The sequence below is a fragment of the Ascaphus truei genome, unplaced genomic scaffold, assembly GCF_040206685.1.
Source record: "Ascaphus truei isolate aAscTru1 unplaced genomic scaffold, aAscTru1.hap1 HAP1_SCAFFOLD_1481, whole genome shotgun sequence".
NCBI lineage: Eukaryota > Metazoa > Chordata > Amphibia > Anura > Ascaphidae > Ascaphus > Ascaphus truei.
In genome coordinates, this window is record NW_027454368.1 from 15,978 (window position 1) to 39,675 (window position 23,698).

Genomic DNA, 23,698 nt, shown 5'->3' on the forward strand with positions numbered 1-23,698 from the left:
GGCAGTCTCAGTGCCTGGGACTGAATAAACCAGGCATAGCCTGTTTAAAGGAACAGTACGTGACGCCTCATCATTTAACCTACCCTAAAAGACCGTGTTCTAAACAGTCCCGGACAAACGACGGAGCCCCGGAGTAAGCCGTTTGTCACAATATATATACATATACACTGAGTTAAGTTATGGTGAGTAAAAAAAGTGACAAAAACCCTCCACAGGAGAGCAAATATAACTGTATGCTCATCTGCATGTCATTATATATATATATATATATATATATATATATATATATATATATATATATATATTACAAAAACACAAAAAAGAATGCGCCCGATCCTAGTGCAATATGTCCAAAAAAATACACATTTATTTCCCTAAAAAAATCCAACCAAATGCTAACTCACAAACAACAAATTAAAACAAGCGTTTGAGATATACTCATGCACCGGACGAGGATACAGCTGGAGATTGGTTCACATTACAAGGCGCAGTCTTATTTGTATTATACATATATATACATATACACACATACACATACATATGTATCTCTATCTCTCTCTATCTATCATCTATATATATATTAATGAAGGTATATGCTGATAGAATAAGGACACTTCCAATATAAAAATTGATTACAAGCAGTGGTTAAAAAGTCTTTAACATCACCCGCAGGACCCTTTGTTCATTGATCCACGTGTAGTGTGTCAAACCGGCTCCTGCTGCGGACGTCAGGGAGATGCGCGCGCACAATCTCCTCCTAATACTCAAAGCTTGCGACAGTTGGCGGCCGGGGATGAGACTGGATACCCGCACAGCAGGCTCTGCTCTATTCACTAATTATATGTGGATAAACAAAGCGGACGGGCTCCAAAGTGTGGCGGATGAATGCCAAAAGTACTTGGATGAAAAATATATAGTTTAAAGTCCAATATGACTCCTTCCCTACGCGTTTCGTCGCTGCATGCGACTTCCTCAGGGGTTAGCACTTTACAGATACAAAACCACATTTATAGACCAGTGCCAATAGATAAATTAGGAAGGAGTCATCCGCCACACTTTGGAGCCCGTCCGCTTTGTTTATCCACATATAATTAGTGAATAGAGCAGAGCCTGCTGTGCCGCTATCCAGTCTCATCCCCGGCCGCCAACTCCCGCGGGATTTGAGTATCAGGAGGAGATTGTGCGCGCACATCTCCCTGACGTCCGCAGCAGAAGCCGGTTTGACTCACTACACGTGGATCAACGAACGGAGGGTACTGCAGGTGATGTTAAAGACTTTTTAGCCACTGCTTGTAATCAATTTGATTGTAAGCTCTTTGGAGCAGGGACTCCTTTTCCTAAATGTTACTTTTATGTCTGAAGCACTTATTCCCATCGTGTTATTTATATTTTTTGTTATTTATATGATTGCCGTTTGTATTACTACTGTGAAGCGCTACGTACATTAATAGCGCTATATAAAGACATACATACAAAAACAGCACAATAACAGAACTCATAAGTGTCAACTGCAAACAATAATGGGAGACCCAAATATAGCGTCCGTGCATGCAAGACGATAAACCAGAGAGAAGAAAGTAATATCAGCACGGCCACCAGAATAAAGACTCAGATCCTTGGAAGGAAATGCATCCGCCATCCTCGTAGGGAATAGCAAATTGAAATTGGCCTGGATAACGTCACTCAAACTGACCCAGAATATTGTGGATTGCAGATATGCGTGAAGGAAAACTAAAAAGATGAATGATTCCAAACAAGAAAACAGTCAAATAAAGTACGTCTTTACATCCCGATTGTAATTTAGGGGTTCAGAGAGGCAAGTCTCAGTGCAAGGGACAGCGCGGTAGGCAAACAATTCAAATTTGAGAATACTTGCGAGTCTCTTAGCATCACCATTTTGAAACAACTCTAAGCATCTCTCAGGGAAAGAAGTGTCCTTCTCCCGAGCATCAATGCGGACTTTATATCAGACAAATTAGGTCCAAATTAGGACTCAGAAGCCTGCCAGCCTGTAGTAAAAGTAAAAAAAGTGACTGCTCTCTGTAAGGTGGACGGGTCTCTGCTGCCAAGTATTCCGGAGGTCACGCATACAAACACCACGATGTGCAGCTTCATCAGGCCCCGAGGAGGCACTTTTTACTTATACTACAAGCCGCGGCCTTACTTGGACTGATTTGTTTTTATCCCTTTTTCCTTCCCGTTTACCCTCTCCTTTGGTCTTTTTGTATAAATATCTTACTACTATAATTTTACCCTTCTCTTCTGTAAGCCCAAAATCTTGCAAATAAACAGTTATTAGAAAAAAAATTGATCAGCTAGACAAGGGCAAATAAACGAAACCTGAATTATCTCGAACCTGTAAAGTATTCATAGCAATCCCTCTGAAAGACTTTAAACAAGATGCCTAGAAGCTGCCACATCTGAGAGGAGATGGTCTGGTTGGTCAGACTGTATGCCAAAGACAGGATCTCCTCATAAAACTCTGCAAGAAATAAAAGGAATTCACAAAGATAGAACCAATTAACACTTTAATCTCACCAAATCCTAGCTATAGAAGTCAATAGGAAGTCCCGTCTGTTTATGTCAGTGTGTCACATTGCAGAGACTGCTTTCATGGGTCATAGGTTCCATCTGTGTCACCCTGTGGACAGAATCTACAGATCAATAGATCCCTTCTTTCTGCTGCAGAACAAACTGATTCCATGGGCGCTTTCTGACTGACTCAGCAGTTGAAAGACATGTGATGGACGCAACATTTCTTGGTCTCTAAATATTCTGGAGGCCAGGGTCATGTGTAGGATGATTAGCCCAGATAGGTTCAACTCGGCCCTCTTTCTAAAGCACAACAAGTCCTGTATCTTTTCTTCACTTTATTTAGGGAAAGCAGCAATAAAGACAGGCACTTGTGGAAGAGATGTTGGTGATTGAATAATGTCTCTCTGTGGGTGCTTTGTAGTTAAGGGCAGGTGAAAAGGATTCGGCCCTGCCACTGGAGCAATTACAGGAGGGGTACTCACTCAGCAAGTGTAGAAGGTGGAAAAGGAAGCCCCAGTGTATTCTGGGTAGCAAGATAGCTGGGGGACAGACCATCTGTGGGCAAGGCAGAGGGGGAGAAAGCAGACTAGGCCATTAGAGAGAAAGGCTGGGGTTGCTATAGCAACTCACAGAAATGTCTAAGGAAACAACAACATGTAGCAATAATGTTGCATGTTCTCATACAGCAAGCTGCTGGGACAGGGGAAATAACAGCCAACTGAACAAAGGAGAAATGAATCCCATAAACTGAAAGGGGAGACAGAGGAATATGGAATCTAGTTCCAGGACACTCCCCGTCTGGTATCTGGAGATACCACTATAGTCTAGGTATATGTGGAACATATGTAGAATATAACATAACAATGCAAAATTCATGTCCACATAACCAGTGGTTGACAAATCACCAAAAAATCTACTCGCCACACAAAAAAATCTACTCGCCACCTAGTACCAAACGTGTGCTGCTTGGGCCAATATTTACTCGCCCGGGGGTTAAATCCACTCGCCCAGGGCGAGCAAATGTATAGGTTTGTCGAACACTGCACATAACGATGGGATACTGGCCTGTACCACCAGCTTGAAGTCCTTTGCCATCTCGGTAAGCGAATGCACAGCTCTAGGTTAGCTTGATGCACCACAATGTCTCTCAGAGTCCACAGAACTGGTAGTCAGTTCTTCCTTGTTATAGTTCGATTTAGGCATTAGGAGGATAATCTCTGTGGTGGGCCTTAAAAAGGTTTTAACAATTCCATGTTGGGTCGACTTCCTGATTCTTTCTCCACGGTTGGTCGCGTATACGTAGAATCTTCTTTTCATGTTGCATATGTAGCCCAGTACCACCTTGCTATCTGTGTAGAATCTGACAGCATCTGGTTTGCAGTCCATCTCGTTTTCGAAAAGTTCTGCCAGTTCTGCCGCTAACACTGCGCCACATAGCTCGAGTCTGGGTATAGTGCTGTCGGGTTGTGGCGCCAGCTTAGCCTTGCCAAGGATGAACCTGATATGGTAACTTCCACCCACGCCCATGGTTTTTAGGTAGGCCACCGCTGCCATGGCCTTTGTGGAGGTATCTGAGAACAGGCAAAGCTCTTTGCTGTGTGTAGCGGTGAGAGATATAGGCGAGTAAGTGTGTGGGATCTGAAGATGTTCAAGAGTCTTCAAGGAATACTTCCACGTTTCCCACTCTTTCCGTCTTTCTGGAGGTAGTGGGGTGTCCCAGTCCTGCTTCTCGAAGGACATTTCTCTGAGGAGAGACTTGCCTTGTATAGTGACAGGAGTTACAAATCCTAGCGGGTTGTAAGGACTGTCAATAGTGGACAGGACTCCGCGTTGTGTGTAGGGTTTTTCCTCGATGGCTACCTGGAACATAAATGTATCTGTTTTAAGATTCCAGCTAATTCCCAGGCTCCGCTGTATGGGAGGCGTGTCGGCCCCCAGGTCCAAATTCTTGAGTTTGTTTGCGCGATCATCTGCGTGGAACGACTTCATCACTATGGCACTATTGGCAGCTATTTTGTGCAATCTTAGGTTGGCGTTTGCCATCATCTTTTGTGCCTCTTTGTTAACTGCCGTTAGGAGGTTGTTCTCTCCCTGGACATGACGAAGAACAGTCTCTTTTGTCCTTGTAAATTCCTTTGTGAAATGACTCTGCGACTGTCTCTTTGACGTGTGAGAGGACAGTCTTTTTGACACTGTGGCTTCACCTGTAGGGCGCAATCTTTTGCGGCTATGCCAGCCGTGACAGCTGGCTGCTTTGTCGCTTGTTACTCTGTGGAGAGGAACAACTGTACATCTTAGCCGTGCCATTGCCCGCGGGAGGATCGTCCGCTTGTTTATTGTCTTTTGGACGATCCCTTTGTTGGTCACCTTTGGGAGGTTACTTTCTTCCTTCAGTGGAGTCGACTCATCATCCTTGGTTGTCTGAACCACTAAGCATCCTAGGCCATTGTCACATCCCCTTGATGTAAGGATGTTCTTGTCGATCAAGGGTATGACCTTGTCTCTTCTCTTCACTTGGCCCTCCTGTCACTTGGAGATGGCCAACACATGGTTCAGAGAGGGATGTGTGTCCACATTCTGTTATCACCGTTCTGCGGGCGTCAACATAGTCTTGTCCGTGCTCTTTGTCAGTGCACGCGTTGCCCACTATCACCCAACCTAGGTCAAGTCTTTGGGCGTATGGTGCGTTGTGGAGTCCGTTATGCTGATTACAGACTTTATGTATCCTCAAGATGTCCCTACCGAGCAGCAGCAAGATCTTGGCGCCTTGTTCTACCGGCGGGATGTCGTTGGCTATTCCTCTGAGGTGCGGGTGATGGCGTGCCACGTCTGGTGTGGGAATCTCGTCCCTGTTTGTGGCCATGTGGTTGCACGTGATGAGTGTGGGGGGAGCCATCTTCATTCTGTTATCCACTGAACATATGACGTAACCGCTTGCTCTTCTCCCTGTTGACCCTGCACAGGTTCTGAGGGTGTAGGGTGAGGCATTGTCTTGTAAGTTGAATAGGTTGAAGAACTCTGTCTTCGCCAATGATCTGTTGCTTTGGTCGTCGAGGATTGCATACATTCGAATAGCCTTCTCAGGTTGACACTGGGGGTGCACTGCAACAAGGCATATTTTGGAGCAGGACATTTTGTCACTTTCTTTTCCGCAAACCTCAGTGCGCCGAGATGTGACGGATGTTGTCTCTCCTCCTTCCTCCCCGCCATGCTCCGCTACGGAGGATGGGTTGTTGAGTTGGTGGAGTGTCAGCGCCTCTGGATGTAAAGATGTTACGTGCTTGTCACTTTTGCACACTGTACATTTGATTTCTTCTTTAGAGTCTCTGGCTAGGTGAGTCGTGGAACCGCAGCATCTGAAGCAAACTCTGAATTCTCCAAGTAACCTCTTACGTTCCTCTAGGGACTTCATACTGAACCCAAAGCACTTGTTAAGTGGGTGTGGCTTCTTGTGTATGGGACATTCCCTGTTTGGGTCCCTTGGTTCCTCGTCTCTGGCGACCGACTGATCGGGAGTAGTTTGGGTCGTGGGAGGCACGTCCGTCCTGTGGACCGAGATGGGCATTTGAGTGTTACCGTATCTCGCCACTGGTCTCTCATTCCTCAGGCAGCTCGCACTGTGTGTGGTTTGCGCACCTAAGATGAAACTGGGATCGTTCCTTGTCCTTGCCGCTTCGCGAATGAAGCTCAAGAAGAATGAGAATGGGGGGGAAGGCGACTTGCTTCTCCCTTTTGTATTTGGAGCCTTGGGAAATCCATTTTTCTTGGAGGTTGTAGGGTAGCTTCTCCAAGATGGTTCTCACTCCACGAGCTGAGTCCAAGACGTTGAGACCTGTTAAGGAATGGTCTTTCCTTGCAAACTCCAGCTCTTGCAGCAGGTCTCCGAGCTCTCGTAACTTCGAGTAGTCTCTAGTTGTGATCTTGGGGAAGCTGTCGACTCTTTTGAAGAGCGAATCCTCGACTGCTTCGGGGCTACCGTAGCACTCTTCTAGCCTTTCCCACACTAGGTCATGGCCTACTTGGGGTTGGTTCGCGTTTGCTGACCGAAGTCTCTTTGCGTGCTCCCTGGATTCGTTCCCCAGGAACTTGAATAGCTGGTTGAGCTCTTCCATTGCCGAGAAGCCCAAGCTGTTGAACGTGAACTTCCACATCCGGTAGTTCTCAGGGCGCTCGTCGAAGCCGATGAGTCCTGTTTGCACCAGGTCACGCCGGATCATGTACTTGGCTATGTCGGTCAGGCCTGAGGCATCGGCATGTTGGTCGTGTTCTGAGGTAGTTGCTGGGAGGGTCCGTGCGGTCGCCTCTTCCTTGGCGTGGACGCGTGATGGCTGCTGGTCAGTGTGAGGGGCTGTGTTCTCCTGTGTGGGTGTACCTGGATTGCGAGCCTGTTGTGGTGCATCCGTGTGCGCGCTGGCGTGTGGATCGCTGTTGCGGCTGTGGCTATCCCAGGCAGCATGTCCCACTGAAGGAACAGCGTCTTCTCCTCGTGGACCTAGCAAGTCTTCTGTGTCTGTGGAGTCACTCCCTCCGTGTTGAGATGGTGCGCTGGTGTTTACACTGAAGAGGCTCCTTACGTAGTCTTCAGTGCGTTGGGCTGGATCCTCTGAGGCTATCCGTCTGTACGGTTGCTCCCCGCTGTCCTGTTGCGCGGCTGCTTCTAGGACTTCAGCTTGGGCTATGGCTGTGGCGGCTTCCTTCTCTTGATTAAGTGCCACTAGTTCCGCATCGAATTCGGCTTTCCTACGCGTGGTGGCTGCGGCATTAGCGCCGGCTGTCTGCTCCTCTTCTATGCGCGCTCTTCCTGCTCTTACGGTTGCCTCTCTTCGACTATATTCAGCCCTGGCACGTGCGGCCTCTGCGGCGGCTCGCGCCTTGGGTTTGTGCTTGCACTGGATGCGTTAGATTGCGCTGATCTTGCTGACCTTGATGAGTGTCTGGATGTGCTTGAGCGCTGTGACGCAGTCTCCAGGAGGAGCTCTTTTCTCTCGCTTTGGGCGTCCGTCATGGTGGTCTGCATGATGCCATCACGTTCTAGGTCGATCGCCTTTTGCAGGTCGCGTTCTCGCAGGCTATCTTCCGTGTTAGTTCTTGTTAGATAGGTGAAAAATGCCTGTGACACTGCTTGATAGCGCAAGTGATCTATCTTCAATTGAGTTATTGCCTGCTTGAGCTGTTGTACATAGTTACCAGCGCCGGCGACATTGCATATCTCAAGTGTGGTTGTTTCCCAGGCCAACTCTAATTTAGCACGGTGCGCTTCAATGTCAGTCTCATATTTTTCGCGGGCCTTTTGTGTCACTGTGACTGTCCGTTTAGGCCTTGCGTCTGCCTGCGCCTGTTGCAGTTGCGCAGTGGTCTCTGTGTCCGAGTGATCACTCTCCTGTGTGATATCAGGTGAGGCTCTGAGTTCTGCCATGCTGTAGGTGTGTGTAGGCCTTTAGCCAGTGCGTGTGGCGTGTGGTCTTTTACCTGTGTCAGAGATGGGCGACTGTCTCAGATGATGCCGAGCGGTGTCCTGCAGCGTTCAGCGTAGGGGTGGCTGTACTCACAGGTGTCCGGTGGCTCTGAACCGTGTCCTGGCGGGTGTCCGGTGGCGTGGCCCTTGGTGGCGTCAGCCAGGAGACATGCGCAGGGGTAGGTGAGATGGTAGCTCTTCACTATGGAGCTGTGCAGAGAGTGGCTCAAACAGAGAAAAGACAATCAAAGTTCTGTGTATATTGCAGTCTGAGTGCAGTGCTGCTGCCTTGACTGAGTTTGTAGGCTTGTGTGCAGTGCAAGCTGCTTGCTGTTTGAAAGGCTGCTGCAGGCTGTGTGCAGTGACTGTACTGTGTTAGCATAAAGTCTTAGAGTAGCAGCTCCTGTATGTATATTTCCAAAACACACGGTCTTCCTTTTCACTATTCTGGAGGCCAGGGTCATGTGTAGGATGATTCGCCCAGATAGGTTCAACTCGGCCCTCTTTCTAAAGCACAACAAGTCCTGTATCTTTTCTTCACTTTATTTAGGGAAAGCAGCAATAAAGACAGGCACTTGTGGAAGAGATGTTGGTGTAATGTCTCTCTGTGGGTGCTTTGTAGTTAAGGGCAGGTCAAAAGGATTCGGCCCTGCCACTGGAGCAATTACAGGAGGGGTACTCACTCAGCCAGTGTAGAAGGTGGAAAAGGAAGCCCCAGTGTATTCTGGGTAGCAAGATAGCCTGGGGACAGACCATCTGTGGGCAAGGCAGAGGGGGAGAAAGCAGACTAGCCCATTTGAGAGAAAGGCTGGGGTTGCTATAGCAACTCACAGAAATGTCTAAGGAAACAACAACATGTAGCAATAATGTTGCATGTTCTCATACAACAAGCTGCTGAGACAGGGGAAATAACAGCCAACTGAACAAGGAAGAAATGAATCCCATAAACTGAAAGGGGAGACAGAGGAATATGGAATCTAGTTCCAGGACACTAAATATGGATTCTGTGGTTCTTATGATGATCACCTATAAAAATATTTTTTTTTAAAAGAAGACGATCCGTTGAAGACAACAGTTTTTTTGTAAGAGAATTGAAAATGATTGAAATAATTCAAAGTCTTCGTTACTTGTCCTTAAACTGTCATTCCCTATACTCTAATAAAACCATGCCATACTTTAAAAATACTTTTAAGTCTTCTGAAGTTTAGGGGAAGAAGTGGTAGGTTACATTGAAATAAAATGAGATATATCATCTCGTATGAAATGAACGGGAATAAGGGAAGGCTTACATTGAATTTACATTTAAGACACACTAGCACCGCCTACCTGTTCCTGCAAAGTACTATGGCCGACTCTAAACTCCAGTTTTGAAGCTAAGTCACTGTGTTCGCAAAAATGCAAATAAATGCTGGGGATTTACACGTAATTTCTCGCAGTCACGGGGACAGTAAACCTGACTACATCCCTACACATCCGCTTCTTCCCCACTGACCAGACGGATGCATCTTGGCACTAGGGAACCAAATCTTCTCTTTTGCTTAGCAACAGGGAAGACCAAAGGCAAAGTGTACCAAAAAATAAACCCTGTGAGGAACAAATCTACCCCCTTGACAGGTACAACTAAAAATGGGGGTTTAAAGGAGAGCAGGGAGCCATATAAAGGGTGCTGGGTTCTCATTTGTTAAAAGATGAAACCTCCACCCCCCAACTGGGCAGGGCTTTTTCCCTTCAATTCCTAGTGGCATAGAAAGAGGAGCGATAAATTAGAATTACGGACACTAGTACTGTATAAATATTAGGCATGCATAACTCTACTCAGAGTTTGCTCTGGAGAGAGGTGATTAAAGCGTGCAGTGTCATACACTTCAGAATAGGGCAAGTCCATATCCAAGGTGTTTGAAAAATTAGAGAGAGGTTGGGTGGGAAGTGTGCAACAGCGAGTAAAGGAGAACGTAAGGATTGATTTTGGTAAACTAAATGGTGGGTCAGGAACTTGTCAACCATAATTCCCTGCATACCTGGCAATAAGGTCATAGAAAATTCAAAGGCAGAATCCAATATACTTTAGCGTACTGTACCAAGAAAAGATCTGTGTGTATATGGCATACGCTGATCTAAAAATTAGCCTAGGTAAGCACTGGAATTTCATTTGCCGTGGGAGAGAGATAGTCAGAAGGAAAAAGGTTGGTGGTTACTGGATTTATTTATAAAATGTTTTACCAGGAAGTAATACACTGAGCGTTACCTCTTGTTTTCAAGTATGTCCTAGGCACAGAGTTATGATGTGAAATACATGGTTACAAATACATAGTTACATCAAGTGAACAGGGTTATACATTATATACAAGACATTAATCCAAGTCATTTCCCGTTTTGAAGGAGATATCCCCAAAAGAAAACTTAGAGTAGTGGTGATCTATAGAATGGCATGGAAAGAGGGATGGAAAAACGAACCACTATATCCAGTGCTGATGATGCAGCAATAAACCACCAGGAATGCATTCCCATAAAATAAAGCTATTTTAATGGATCAAAAATATGGTACAACATTGTCCCAACATTTTAGCAATTGCGGTATGGGCGATGTAAAAAACATGTCATTTTTGGGTATTGAACATGTACCTTGTCCGATTAGAGGAGGCAACAGATTAAATATCCTTAATAGAAGAGAACTCTATTGGATCTTTACTTTACAAACCCGTATCCCTCATGGTCTGAATTCAGACTGGGATATAGGGCCTCTTCTATTTGATATTTGAAAGTGTTTCTCCATAAGGTCTCTTGGTATTATGTTATTGGCAACAGCACAGGTTGTCTGGATAATAATTAACTGTACATCTATTTGATGCTTGTGAGTTATAATATGTTAATCAATTATCTATTGTGTATTTAATAACAATGGGTTTAGCTAAAATTATAAAATGATATCAGTCGCATCCCAGTCTCTGTTCACTTACTTTCTGTTCTCCGGGGGTTTTGATTAACTTTATGTATGTTATGTGACAGGTTCTGTTTATATTTACATGTAACCTTATTTTATTTAACATCTTTATATTCATGTTCTTCATAACCATTACAAGCAATGCACGATTCGTAATTACGATTTATGGATACCCAATATCTGAGGTTGTAATTTGAGTATCACTCATTGTTTTTAATCTTATTTTTTGTAACTTGATTTTATTTACATGTCTTTGTGTATCCATAAAGGTAACCATTGAGAGTGTTATAGTTTAATGTTAATAAAGTTTTGTTTTACTTGTTTCTTCTGGTTCTGACCCGTGGGGGTCATGTTGCCTAGCAGCACAATGCATTGTGACGTTCTGTCACGTGCCAATCGACGTGGTGACGTCACGCGCCTTTTCCACCATACGGACTCAGGGGTTTGTTTTGGCATTGCGTGTTCTTTCTTTGACAAGCATGCCACGCCCCTCTGGTCCCCCTGCGCGGTGACGCCACACGCTGGTATGGGCTATGCATTTGTGCTGCGTCTACCGGTCGTGGGTCATGTGCTAGCGTCACATGATACACCCAGAAGTCAATGCAATTGGTGCCACGTCACAGGTCTTGTGCCCGCGTCACACCGGGAAGTCAACGCAATTGGTGCCGCGATCAGTATAAATTGCACTCCTTATGTTGTTTGTGTATTCACCTTGATAAAGGACTATTCATAGTCTGAAACGCGTTGGTGTGTTTTGTACCATATTTTTGATCCATTAAAATAGCTTTATTTTATGGGAACGCATTCCTGGTGGTTTATTGCTGCATCATCAGCACTGGATATAGTGCTTCGTTTTCCAGCCCTCTTTCTCCGATATTCATCTTCAAACGGAGGCACATCCAACCCTGGGTCACTGGATACATTGGACTTGCTGCTCATCGTGGACAACTATCCCAAGTGAGTTTAATCCAGTTTGACACCATTCATTCATTTGTCCAGTAAAGTTATAGGATGTCTTATCTACTGGTCACCGGCAGGTGTATATGATTTTATCCTTACCGCTTTGCTATGTGGGATTATTTTCTACCAGGTTACATCCTATTGGACACATATACAATATAGGGTTGTTTTTCCAGATACTATTCCATTTTTGACTACGATTTTTTTCTTTAGAGCACCATACAACACATTTTTTCCAATATAGAATGGCATGACCGGTGTATGGATAGGGGAAGCAGACACTGATTTTGACCATTCTAAATCTCCAGGAAGAATATACCATACTCAAGCTACGATATTCTTAGAACACATTCGTTAAAAAGGATATATCAGAACTAAACTACAGATTCTAAACTAAGAAAACCTAAAAGTAGTTGAGCCGAGTCAGATTGCTGTAAGGTCTGCCGTAAGAGGAAATACTAATCAAATCTGAACGGTTTACTTTTGAAAATAAGAAAAATAGGAGATGGGGCACACGGATTTCAAAAATAATGAAAATGTATTAAAGCATGTGCTTTAATAAATGTATGCTTTAATACATTTTCATTATTTTTGAAATCCGTGTGCCCCATCTCCTATTTTTATTGTATGCCGTGGATTGGACGCAGCCGATCGTACATTGAAGGGAGCACCAGTAACTGTATCAATTTCTTTATTACATTGTTGTGTGCAGCATTTATCCCTTGTTTTATTACTTTTGAAAATTAAACAGCTAAAAGGCAATAGTATTACAATATACTTATGTAACTGTATTTGTAACCATGTCATCTTAACTCTATGCCCAGGACATACATGAAAACGAGAGGTAACTCACAATGTATTACTTCCTGGTAAAACATTTTATAAAAAAAAAAAAACATACACCTATATCAAACAATACAAAAATAAAAAAATTAAAAAAAAAATATTACAGGGGAGATTCTTGCTCTATGGAATTACCAACCAAGGCTGAAGAAATGTCACCTGCCGAAAATATATTCTTTATTGTAACAGCAGGGATGATGCAGAATTTGCTTGCCGTGGAGAGTGACGGGAAAGATTTCTCTTCCTCTAGAGCCGGGGTGGGCAAAGTGAGGCCTGCAGGTCGGATGATTGCCTGTGGTGCGGGCGACTGAGGCAGCGTCAGTGGCAGTGGCAGCAGCAGCAGCTCGGCAGCTGAGACAGCAGCATGGCTGGAGCCCACCCAGGTGGTCCTAAAATGGAAGTTAGGATGGACTGAAAGTCGGGCCCAACTTCCATAAATCACCGTATGGGTGGGCATGCAGCCACAGTGCCGTCACCTACGCACGCAGAGCATCTGCTGCTGCCTCCGTTGCCCGCACCCCACGTAGAGACCAGAGGAGAGGGGGAAGGGAAGTTGGGGAGAGGAGGGAGATTGAAGGACAGTGAGGGAGAAAGAGGGTGAGCGAGGAGGAGGAAGGGGAGCAAGGAGGAGGAAGGGGGAGGAGGAGAAAGGAGCAAGGGGATCAAAGTGAGGAGCGAAGAGGGAAGATTAAAAAAAGAAGAGTGATTATTAAAAGAGAAGGGGGAAAGTGAGTGAGAAAGTGAAGCAGAGAGTGAGGTGGGTAGGTGAGATGCCGGTTGCGAGAAGGGGAGCTATGGTAAACTTTGCGGACCCCAGACTTTGTGTAGATTCTACATTATGTTTGCAGCCCGCAAAGTTTACCCAAGCTTGTCAAGTGGCCCTCCAACCCCAAAAAATTGCCACCCCTGCAAGATCTATAGCAAAAAAAAATATTATATGCAGTGTATGTGTAGTAAACCAATGTTTGGAAACCAGACAAACCCTGGGTTTGTGCATAAAGGCCAGCCAGGCTCATGAGTCCTGTTATTTAAAACCTGAATATTTGAAAGATACCTATGATGTGTTTCTGCAAAACAAGGCCAATGATCTGTAAACATATTTCCTCCAACTGCTGTTTTACCTGAAAAAAAACAAAAGAGGCTACAATACCGAAAAAAAAAGGTCTCCTAGTAAAGAATAATATCCAGGCACAAACAAACAAAGCAGACAGTGGAGGAAAAGAGAAGGTGCTATGCGGGATCACTCAGCAGAGAGCAGTTAAAGGCAGTAGCAGAGTGCACTCACCTCCGTGTAATCCTCCACCACGGTCAGGACAATATCGATTGTGTGCAGGATGCCCATGGCCATCACTGTCTTATCCTCCACCTCTTCATACTCCTCACTCTGAAGAACCTTGACAAATATGTCAGCCTTGAAAGAAAGACACAGTGTCACACTGGTGTCAAGATGTGAAGCATAATATCACTGCAGATAAAGGGGAAGGGTCGTGGGAACAGCGCTAATGCTAAAAATAACAAATAGTGACACTTAGGTGACTAACATAAAATATATACTGTACACACTTTAAATGTTAAAGTGGGGGCTGCCAGGAAAAAAGGTCCACACAAACCAATACAGACAATAAAAACAAATAAACCGGCGCCTCCAAAAGAAAATATAAATATAGCCTGACCAAATATAAAGTCCAATACGGCTGGGATGAGATCCAAGGCAGATTCTTCAATGAAGTCTCATAGAATGACAAACAAACGAATAAGACAACAAAAAAGAAAAAAAGAGAAAAAGATCATAGTGCAACTGAAAACAAAAAATCACTGATAAGGTTGACAAGAAAATGATTACAAATTTAATGCAATTGAATTAAAATAAATATAAAAACAACAAACACTTGAATGTTGGGCTAGAGACACTTATATAGCAATGACATCCGGTACGGATAAAATTGAAACCCTACTTACAGCAAAGCTAATATTAATAAGCCCGTAGCACAATGTCCTTGTCTGGAACCGAAACCTGGTAGGAAGATGTCACAACTCTGCCTCTAGAGATCCACGATGCCGCAAACTGCCACTGCTAACACACTCACGGATGTGCTGGTATGTGGGGGGTGAAGCAGGTGAAAACCTGGACCCAGTGCTGCCGAGGGATTCGCCTACCCCACCATACAAACTTAGACAACACAGTTTTTTGTGGAAGTAAAAATGGTCACAGCTTTATTGTTTAACAATACTATCAAATAACTGTCAGGCCATAAATGACGACACGCGTCAACCGGGAGACACAGTCTCCGCCGTGAGGGGCACTCTCGCCCCTTACCACGGCCCCGTCATCCGTACACACTAGGTCCCCCCTTTTATGGCCGCGTGGGCCTACCCACATAGGATAGAGCCCAGCTACCTAAGATTGGTGCCAGGGGTACAGCGACCGACCGCCTGCGTCGGCGCCTCCAGCCCGCACGATCTTCTCCGGGGGACTGTTACCTGGCGGCTCATCCGCATCGGGTGGAGCCCCATTTTGGGTATTTACGGTGTCCCTATGATGACTGGCCTGACAGTTCCGCCACCCGGTGGACTCATTAAGGCCACTTACTGGGGACTCACCCCACACACCAAGCTGTGACCCTAAACCCTGCCTGCTGATCGCTTGCAACGGCCTGAGAATGTTGTCAATAAAAATATCCAGGCCCTCGTCCGTCATGTGTACCCCGTCCCTCCTGTGCCACCTGCGCCCCCTGTCTTCGAATTCCCTGTGGTTCACCGTCAGCCCCCCACAAGTGAGCATGAACTTACGGATGTCTCTGTTGACTTCTCGCCTTGCCTTCTCGATGCCCACCCAGCTGCGCGCCCCCCTCCATGCCAGCCGAGGTATGATCTCTGACCAAATAATGACTGCGTCATTCCATAGGGCTTTAAGTCTGGCGCAGTCAGCGTGTATCTGGAGGATTACGTCTAAAGACTTGGTGGCCACCATATCGTTCCCGCCCAGGTGGATCATTATCACGTGGGGCTTTCTGCCGTAAACTGCTAGCGCGCTTGTGGTGGTTGGCACCAAATCTCTCCAGCACATTCCTCTCTTACCCAGCCATCGTATTTTCCTGCTCTCCTGTGGGATTCCCAACTGCAGACCCAGCGTGCTCGCCGCCCACTCCCTGGCCCAGTACATGAAAGAATGACCAATCAGCCAGACTTCCCACGCTGCACCTGCTTCTCCCACTGTGAAGACAGAAAACATGTTAGAAACTGCACGATCATCTACTTGCACCCCTGCTGGGACCTAATGTACCCTTTGTATGCGTTTGACTTCCACCTACCCAATTCCTTAATCTGCGCTATCGGCAGCCCCTGCTCGGAGGCTACCGTTGCTGCCCCAATCCGAAACGAGTGGGTCCCAAAATTGGTGGCATCTATGCCCCCTGCCTCCAGGCAACGCTTGAAAATCGTGTTAAACTGAAACTTGGTTAGGGGAGTTGTATCTTTATGTCAGGAAAACCTCGCCCCCTTGCGGTCACTGCCTGGCGTAGCGCTTTGCCGCCCTCACCGGGCATACCTTCCTATTCTCGTGCCGTCTCAGGTGCACCCAGGCACCTTTCCCTGCTTGTTTAGTTTTTGACCTGTGTATGCGGCATGCCACTGTCTCCTCCCCTATAATCACATTTTCTAGCAAAAGGCCAGTGTCCCTGCTAGTTTTTGACGCTGCTACAAGTTCCCCTAATCTAAAGGCTCCAAAAAAGGCAAAAGTGAAAGCCGCTTTAAATAAATTTATTTCGAACGGTCCTGCGCATACTGACTCTGCTGCTTGGTTCAAGCTCTGTAACCTCTCCACCGTTACCGGCTCCCTCTTAACTCCCCGCTTGCGCTCCCCTCTGCCCCACCCGATTAGTATTCGCCTGAGGAGGAAATCCTTGGTGATGTCTGTCTGCCCCCCCAACTTCAGGAAAAAATCAATACCCGCTAGCGTACCGCCCGCCTTACCACTTAGCATGCCCGCCCGCTTCTGAGTAAGTAAAAAATTGATTCGCTGATGGGTTCTGCTAACCTTACCACTCCCCTTCGGGGTCTTCCGGAAACTGCGCCATTGCCGACATGTGTTGTTGTACGTCTTCCAGGTGTGGGGGGCTAGCGATTGCTGCACCAAAGTCATCACTCCCTCTGCCCTAGCTGGTACAGATAATTTGGGCAGGTCAAACCTCTTGCCTGCGCGTCTGGGGCTGCTCGCCTAAATGCAGGCCAGTTAAAGCGGGATAGTGCGTCTGCAATTACATTAAGCTTCCCGGGGATGTGCTTTGCCTTAAAGTTTATGTTCCCCAGCATGCACTGCAGGACCAGCCTGCGCAACAACCTTATCACTGGTGTTGACGTAGCCGATAGGCCGGTCACTGCCTCCACTACCCCCAAATTGTCTGACCAGAATATTATGTGCTTGTTCGCTAACTCCTTGGCCCATAGCTCTACCGCTACTACAATGGGGAACAACTCCAGGAAAGCCATGTTCTTAGTTAGCCCCGTCTCCACCCAGATTACTCTGCAGGCGAAGTTTAGCAGACCCAGGAGTGACTGCATTTGTTTCAGGGTCACCTTCCTGGCCTCCCTGACTGACCTAGGCTCATTCTAAGCTTCCTGACCTTGTTTGCGGGTAAGCGTGATTCCCTTGCCAGCGTGTCAATCTCTATACCGAGGAATGACAGGATTTCTGTTGGGCCCTCAGTTTTCTCCTCTGCTATGGGAACCCCCAATTCCCTCATGATCCCCTTAGTTCTCTCCAGCAAACTGTTGCACTGCAGTGAACCCGGGGGACCCACCAGCAGGAAGTCATCCAGATAGTGCGCAACTGTGCTAGTCCCCGTCTGACTGACTATGCACCAATGCAAGAAAGTACTAAAAGCCTCAATGAAATGGCACAACCCATGGGGAGACATTTATCAATGTAATACGCACCCTCAAATTTACACCCTGTGAATCTGAAGCTGCTGGGGGCCAAAGGTAACAGCCAGAAGGCTGATTCTATGTCGATTTTTGCCAATAGTGCTCCCTCCCCACATGGTTTAATTATCCCTATGGCGGTGTCAAATGATTGGTATTGTACCCGGCATAGCTCCGGGTCTATGGCGTCATTCACAGACCCCCCTCTTGGGTATGACAGGTGTTGTATTAGCCTGAATTTGCCCGGGTCCTTTTTTGGCACTACACCCAGCGGGGAAATAATTAACTGGGCGATAGGGGGGGATGCGAATGGGCCCGCCACACGCCCCAATTTTATCTCTTTCTCTATTTTTCCTTTAACTATGTGTCTGTGTGTTGCAGCGGATTTCAAGTTCTGGCTAACACCCCTAGCTTGTACCACCACCCCCCCCCCCCACTGGTATGTAAAACCCCTTTCTAAATCCCCCTTCCAGGAACCTTGCTTTCTCCCGGTTGGGGTACCCCCTTAACCAATAGCTCAGCCTGCTAAGGCTGACCGGTGTTGGGGCCTGTGTTAGGTGCCTCCCTTCCTCTCCCCTGGCTGCGGTTGCCCCGGGCTTTGAAGTATTTCTTAACGGGGTGGCTACCCCCGCACTGGCTACACACATGTTTGAACTTGCAACTCTCCCCCATCTGCAGTATTTATCGTTAAACGCCCAGCACTCCCCGTTGCTGCCTCTGCTTGCTGAATGACTCCCGGGCCGACCGCCCGGCCCCTTGCGAACGGGCGCGTTACCCCCCCGGCTCGTGTTTCCCACTAGCTTCATCCACAGTTCCATGTCCATCTTCCCCAGACTCAACCGTGTATCTCCCTGCCACCTGTGCCTGAAATGCTCATCATAATCTCACCACGCTGACCACCCGTGTTCGTCATGTATGTTCTGTATCACACATGTATTTCATCACATTATGCAATTCCTTGGGATATTTTGAAAGGAAACAGTCCCCGAACACAATGAAACGAATAACCCAGTTCGCATTATTCCTCACTACCTGCCCTTTTCCGCCCGCCTCTCGCGCGCGTTTCCTCTCTGCTCGCCCCTTTTCAGACAGCTTAAACATATCCACATACTTTCTGTTACCTATGTCTCTCTGTGTTCTCCTGGGCAGGTAAGTGTACAGGGAGCTAGTCTCGACTGCAAACGAATCCTCCCCGCTGTGGGTGGAAGCCGCCCCTTTGTCTTTGCGCGATTTGCGTTTTCCCTTATCTGTCCTACTCCGCTTTACCGCCTTGCTCAGCGCCTCTACCTGTTCCCTTATGCGCTTTACCCCTGGGGTCTCGTCGCTGTCTGCGCCGCTGCTTGCGTCTTACTTGCTGCTCGCTCTTGCGCTCTCACTATCCTCGCTGTCTGACCCCTGGGACTCACAGTCCGACCCTGACCTAACTGACCCCCCATCACTAACATCACCATCAACATCATCCTCATTACTTTCCAATGCTGCATTATCATGCTCACCTGATCCTGCGGCTTGTGCACCTGGGTGACCGGTCCTGGGTCTTTTGACCGCACGGCTCCTGTTGCTGCTCCCCGGATCAGCGACGCTTCCTGCGTCCACCGGGGCAGGAGCCCGGGACACTGGAGGGCACCGCGCAGCCTGGGGTAGTGGGACTGCCGTTGATGGCTCAAAGGCTGGTGCCTTTGCGCAAGGCGCAGGTGCATAAGGCGCAGGGGCATGGTGTGCAGATGCATGTGTTGGCAGCGCCAGTGGGTATGGCGCTTAGGGGGCAGGTGCATACGGCGCAGGGGCGTAGTGCGTGTAATGTGCCGGTGCATACGGGGGGGGCTTGGGACGCATGGGCATAAGGCATGTGTGCGTAAAGGCGCGTGTGAGTAAGCAGCATGGGGGTAAGGCGCGTGTGAGTAAGGTGCGTGTGAGTAAGGTGCGTGGGGGTAAGGTGCGTGGGGGTAAGGTGCGTGTGAGTAAGGTGCGTGGGGGTAAGGTGCGTGTGAGTAAGGTGCGTGTGAGTAAGGTGCGTGTGAGTAAGGTGCATGGGGGTAAGGTGCGTGGGGGTAAGGTGCGTGTGAGTAAGGTGCGTGTGAGTAAGGTGCGTGGGGGTAAGGTGCGTGGGGGTAAGGCGCGTGTGAGTAAGGTGCGTGTGAGTAAGGTGCGTGGGGGTAAGGCGCGTGTGAGTAAGGTGCGTGTGAGTAAGGTGCGTGGGGGTAAGGTGCGTGGGGGTAAGGTGCGTGTGAGTAAGGTGCGTGTGAGTAAGGTGCGTGGGGGTAAGGTGCGTGTGAGTAAGGTGCGTGTGAGTAAGGTGCGTGGGGGTAAGGCGCGTGTGAGTAAGGTGTGTGTGAGTAAGGTGCGTGGGGGTAAGGTGCGTGGGGGTAAGGTGCGTGGGGGTAAGGTGCGTGTGAGTAAGGTGCGTGGGGGTAAGGTGCGTGTGACTAAGGTGCGTGTGAGTAAGGTGCATAGGGGTAAGGTGCGTGGGGGTAAGGTGCGTGTGAGTAAGGTGCGTGTGAATAAGGTGCGTGGGGGTAAGGTGCGTGGGGGTAAGGCGCGTGTGAGTAAGGTGCGTGTGAGTAAGGTGCGTGGGGGTAAGGCGCGTGTGAGTAAGGTGCGTGTGAGTAAGGTGCGTGGGGGTAAGGTGCGTGGGGGTAAGGTGCGTGTGAGTAAGGTGCGTGTGAGTAAGGTGCATGGGGGTAAGGTGCGTGGGGGTAAGGTGCGTGTGAGTAAGGTGCGTGTGAGTAAGGTGCGTGGGGGTAAGGTGCGTGGGGGTAAGGCGCGTGTGAGTAAGAGGTGCGTGGGGGTAAGGCGCGTGTGAGTAAGGTGCGTGTGAGTAAGGTGCGTGGGGGTAAGGTGCGTGGGGGTAAGGTGCGTGTGAGTAAGGTGCGTGTGAGTAAGGTGCGTAGGGGTAAGGTGCGTGGGGGTAAGGTGCGTGTGAGTAAGGTGCGTGTGAGTAAGGTGCGTGGGGGTAAGGCGCGTGTGAGTAAGGTGTGTGTGAGTAAGGTGCGTGGGGGCAAGGTGCGTGGGGGTAAGGTGCGTGTGAGTAAGGTGCGTGTGAGTAAGGCGCGTGGGGGTAAGGCGCGTGTGAGTAAGGTGCGTGGGGGTAAGGTGCGTGGGGGTAAGGTGCGTGGGGGTAAGTAGCGTGTGAGTAAGGTGTGTGTGAGTAAGGTGCGTGGGGGTAAGGCGCGTGTGAGTAAGCAGCGTGGGGGTAAGGCATGTGTGCGTAAAGCGCGTGTGAGTAAGGTGCGTGGGGGTAAGGTGCGTGGGGGTAAGGCGCGTGGGGGTAAGGCGCCAGGAACGCGGCGGATGACTCTGCAGCGGTGGTGGGTTGGCTCGGCCCGGCCATGGGGGTGGGGGTCCAGTCAGCAGGGGGGGGTGTGGTATAGGCGGCGGGGGGATGGATGTGCTGTGCAGCGGGAGGGGGGACAGGCCAGCAGTGGGAGCATGGCTCAAAACTGCAGGGGGGGGAGGTTGGAAGCTGGGGGGGGAAGAGGGGCTGTTTTAGCAGGGGGGGTGGGGGTCATGGCAGCAGGGGGAGCGGGGACCGGAGCGGTAGGGTGCTGCTGAATGTGTTCTCCCATGAGGGGGGGTAGAGCAGCCCTCCCCTCCCTGCTCTGCTGCGAGCAGGCACCGGGGGTGAGGCTGGGGGGCGGAGCCAGCCTGCCAGGCTGCTTCTCTTCCTCTCCGGCTGAGAGGAGCTGGGAGGGGGCTGGGAGTGAGGCTGGGGGGCGGAGCTGACTTGCCTGGCAGCCTGCTTCCTTCCCCGGCTGGGAGAGGGCTGCGGCTGCTGTGCTTCCTCTTCGGGCCACTGCCTCCGTGGGGCCGCCGGGCGAGATGTCCAGCGATCGGTTGCCTGAGCCTGGATGCTGCTGGTCGGCCTCGTGCTGCTGGGATCCATGCAGCGGTTGATCGGTGAACACGCTCACAGGTACCTGCAGGGAGAAAAAACAGGATTAGTGCCTTCTCCCTCACGCTGCGGGTTTAAATAGCTAGCCCGCCCTCCTGCTCCCCCTCCCCTTGCTGCGCGCGCAACTCCACGCCGCCTCGTGGTGCGGGGGAGGAGGGGGAGACCGCTAATCCCTGCAAACCCAGATGTCCAGCGGCCATTATGAGGGCTCCGGGGCCATTTTTGATCCTCTACCCTTTTTAACGGCCTAGCGGGCCTACTGCGTGGTTTGCCTACCCCACCATACAAACTTAGACGACACAGTTTTTTGTGGAAGTAAAAATGGTCACAGCTTTATTGTTTAACAATACTATCAAATAACTGTCAGGCCATAAATGACGACACGCGTCAACCGGGAGACACAGTCTCCGCCGTGAGGGGCACTCTCGTCCCTTACCACGGCCCCGTCATCCGTACACACTAGGTCCCCCCTTTTATGGCCGCGTGGGCCTACCCGCATAGGATAGAGCCCAGCTACCTAAGATTGGTGCCAGGGGTACAGCGACCGACCGCCTGCGTCGGCGCCTCCAGCCCGCACGATCTTCTCCGGGGGACCGTTACCTGGCGGCCCATCCGCATCGGGTGGAGCCCCATTTCGGGTATTTACGGTGTGCCTACGATGACTGGCCTGACAGTTCCGCCACCCGGAGGACCCATTAAGGCCACTTACTGGGGACTCACCCCACACACCAAGCTGTGACCCTAAACCCTGCCTGCTGATCGCTTGCAACGGCCTGAGAATGTTGTCAATAAAAATATCCAGGCCCTCGTCCGTCAGGTGTACCCCGTCCCTCCTGTGCCACCTGCGCCCCCTGTCTTCGAATTCCCTGTGGTTCACCGTCAGCCCCCCACAAGTGAGCATGAACTTACGGATGTCTCTGTTGACTTCTCGCCTTGCCTTCTCGATGCCCACCCAGCTGCGCGCCCCCCTCCATGCCAGCCGAGGTATGATCTCTGACCAAATAATGACTGCGTCATTCCATAGGGCTTTAAGTCTGGCGCAGTCAGCGTGTATCTGGAGGATTACGTCTAAAGACTTGGTGGCCACCATATCGTTCCCGCCCAGGTGGATCATTATCACGTGGGGCTTTCTGCCGTAAACTGCTAGCGCGCTTGTGGTGGTTGGCACCAAATCTCTCCAGCACATTCCTCTCTTACCCAGCCATCGTATTTTCCTGCTCTCCTGTGGGATTCCCAACTGCAGACCCAGCGTGCTCGCCGCCCACTCCCGGGCCCAGTACATGAAAGAATGACCAATCAGCCAGACTTCCCGTGCTGCGCCTGCTTCTCCCACTGTGAAGACAGAAAACATGTTAGAAACTGCACGATCATCTACTTGCACCCCTGCTGGGACCTAATGTACCCTTTGTATGCGTTTGACTTCCACCTACCCAATTCCTTAATCTGCGCTATCGGCAGCCCCTGCTCGGAGGCTACCGTTGCTGCCCCAATCCGAAACGAGTGGGTCCCAAAATTGGTGGCATCTATGCCCCCTGCCTCCAGGCAACGCTTGAAAATCGTGTTAAACTGAAACTTGGTTAGGGGAGTTGTATCTTTATGTGTCAGGAAAACCTCGCCCCCTTGCGGTCACTGCCTGGCGTAGCGCTTTGCCGCCCTCACCGGGCACACCTTCCTATTCTCGTGCCGTCTCAGGTGCACCCAGGCCCCTTTCCCTGCTTGGTTAGTTTTTGACCTGTGTATGCGGCATGCCACTGTCTCCTCCCCTATAATCAAATTTTCTAGCAAAAGGCCAGTGTCCCTGCTAGTTTTTGACGCTGCTACAAGTTCCCCTACTCTAAAGGCTCCAAAAATGGCAAAAGTGAAAGCCGCTTTAAATAAATTTATTTCGAACGGTCCTGCGCATACTGACTCTGCTGCTTGGTTCAAGCTCTGTAACCTCTCCACCGTTACCGGCTCCCTCTTAACTCCCCGCTTGCGCTCCCCTCTGCCCCACCCGATTAGTATTCGCCTGAGGAGGAAATCCTTGGTGATGTCTGTCTGCCCCCCCAACTTCAGGAAAAAGCAATACCCGCTAGTGTACCGCCCGCCTTACCACTTAGCATGCCCGCCCGCTTCTGAGTAAGTAAAAAATTGATTCGCTGATGGGTTCTGC

At 49.1% G+C, this 23,698-nt stretch overlaps 1 protein-coding gene across 5 annotated transcripts; it reads right to left on the minus strand.

Moving 5' to 3' along the window:
- Nucleotides 1-2,319: 2,319 nt before the first annotated feature.
- Nucleotides 2,320-19,587, minus strand: LOC142476197 (uncharacterized). 5 transcript variants are annotated; one of them, XR_012791419.1, is made up of 5 exons: nt 19,151-19,587; nt 16,776-16,892; nt 14,020-15,947; nt 13,789-13,855; nt 2,320-2,482 (listed from the first exon to the last, which is right to left on the minus strand). XR_012791419.1 is itself a non-coding variant. In XM_075581688.1 (2 exons), exons 1-2 carry the CDS (start codon nt 16,873-16,875, stop codon nt 15,133-15,135), a joined length of 915 nt encoding a protein of 304 aa, XP_075437803.1. In that variant the 5' UTR covers nt 16,876-18,073; the 3' UTR covers nt 14,018-15,132. The 5 variants fall into 5 exon arrangements, 1 of the variants encoding a protein (XP_075437803.1); XR_012791420.1 differs by lacking the exon at nt 19,151-19,587 and having other exon boundaries at nt 14,020-14,145; nt 14,408-15,947; nt 16,776-18,073; XR_012791422.1 differs by lacking the exon at nt 19,151-19,587 and having other exon boundaries at nt 16,771-18,070.
- Between the last annotated feature and the right edge of the window lie 4,111 nt (nt 19,588-23,698).

What these genes read in the sequence shown, in the direction of transcription:
- LOC142476197 (XM_075581688.1), bottom strand. Translation starts at nt 16,875, where the DNA reads ATGACTTTGGTGCAGCAATCGCTAGCCCCCCACACCTGGAAGACGTAC. An exon ending in GAAGACCCCGAAGGGGAGTG is followed by an intron (nt 15,948 to 16,775) that starts GTAAGGTTAGCA and finishes CTGTCTTCACAG; the next exon opens with TGGGAGAAGCAGGTGCAGCG.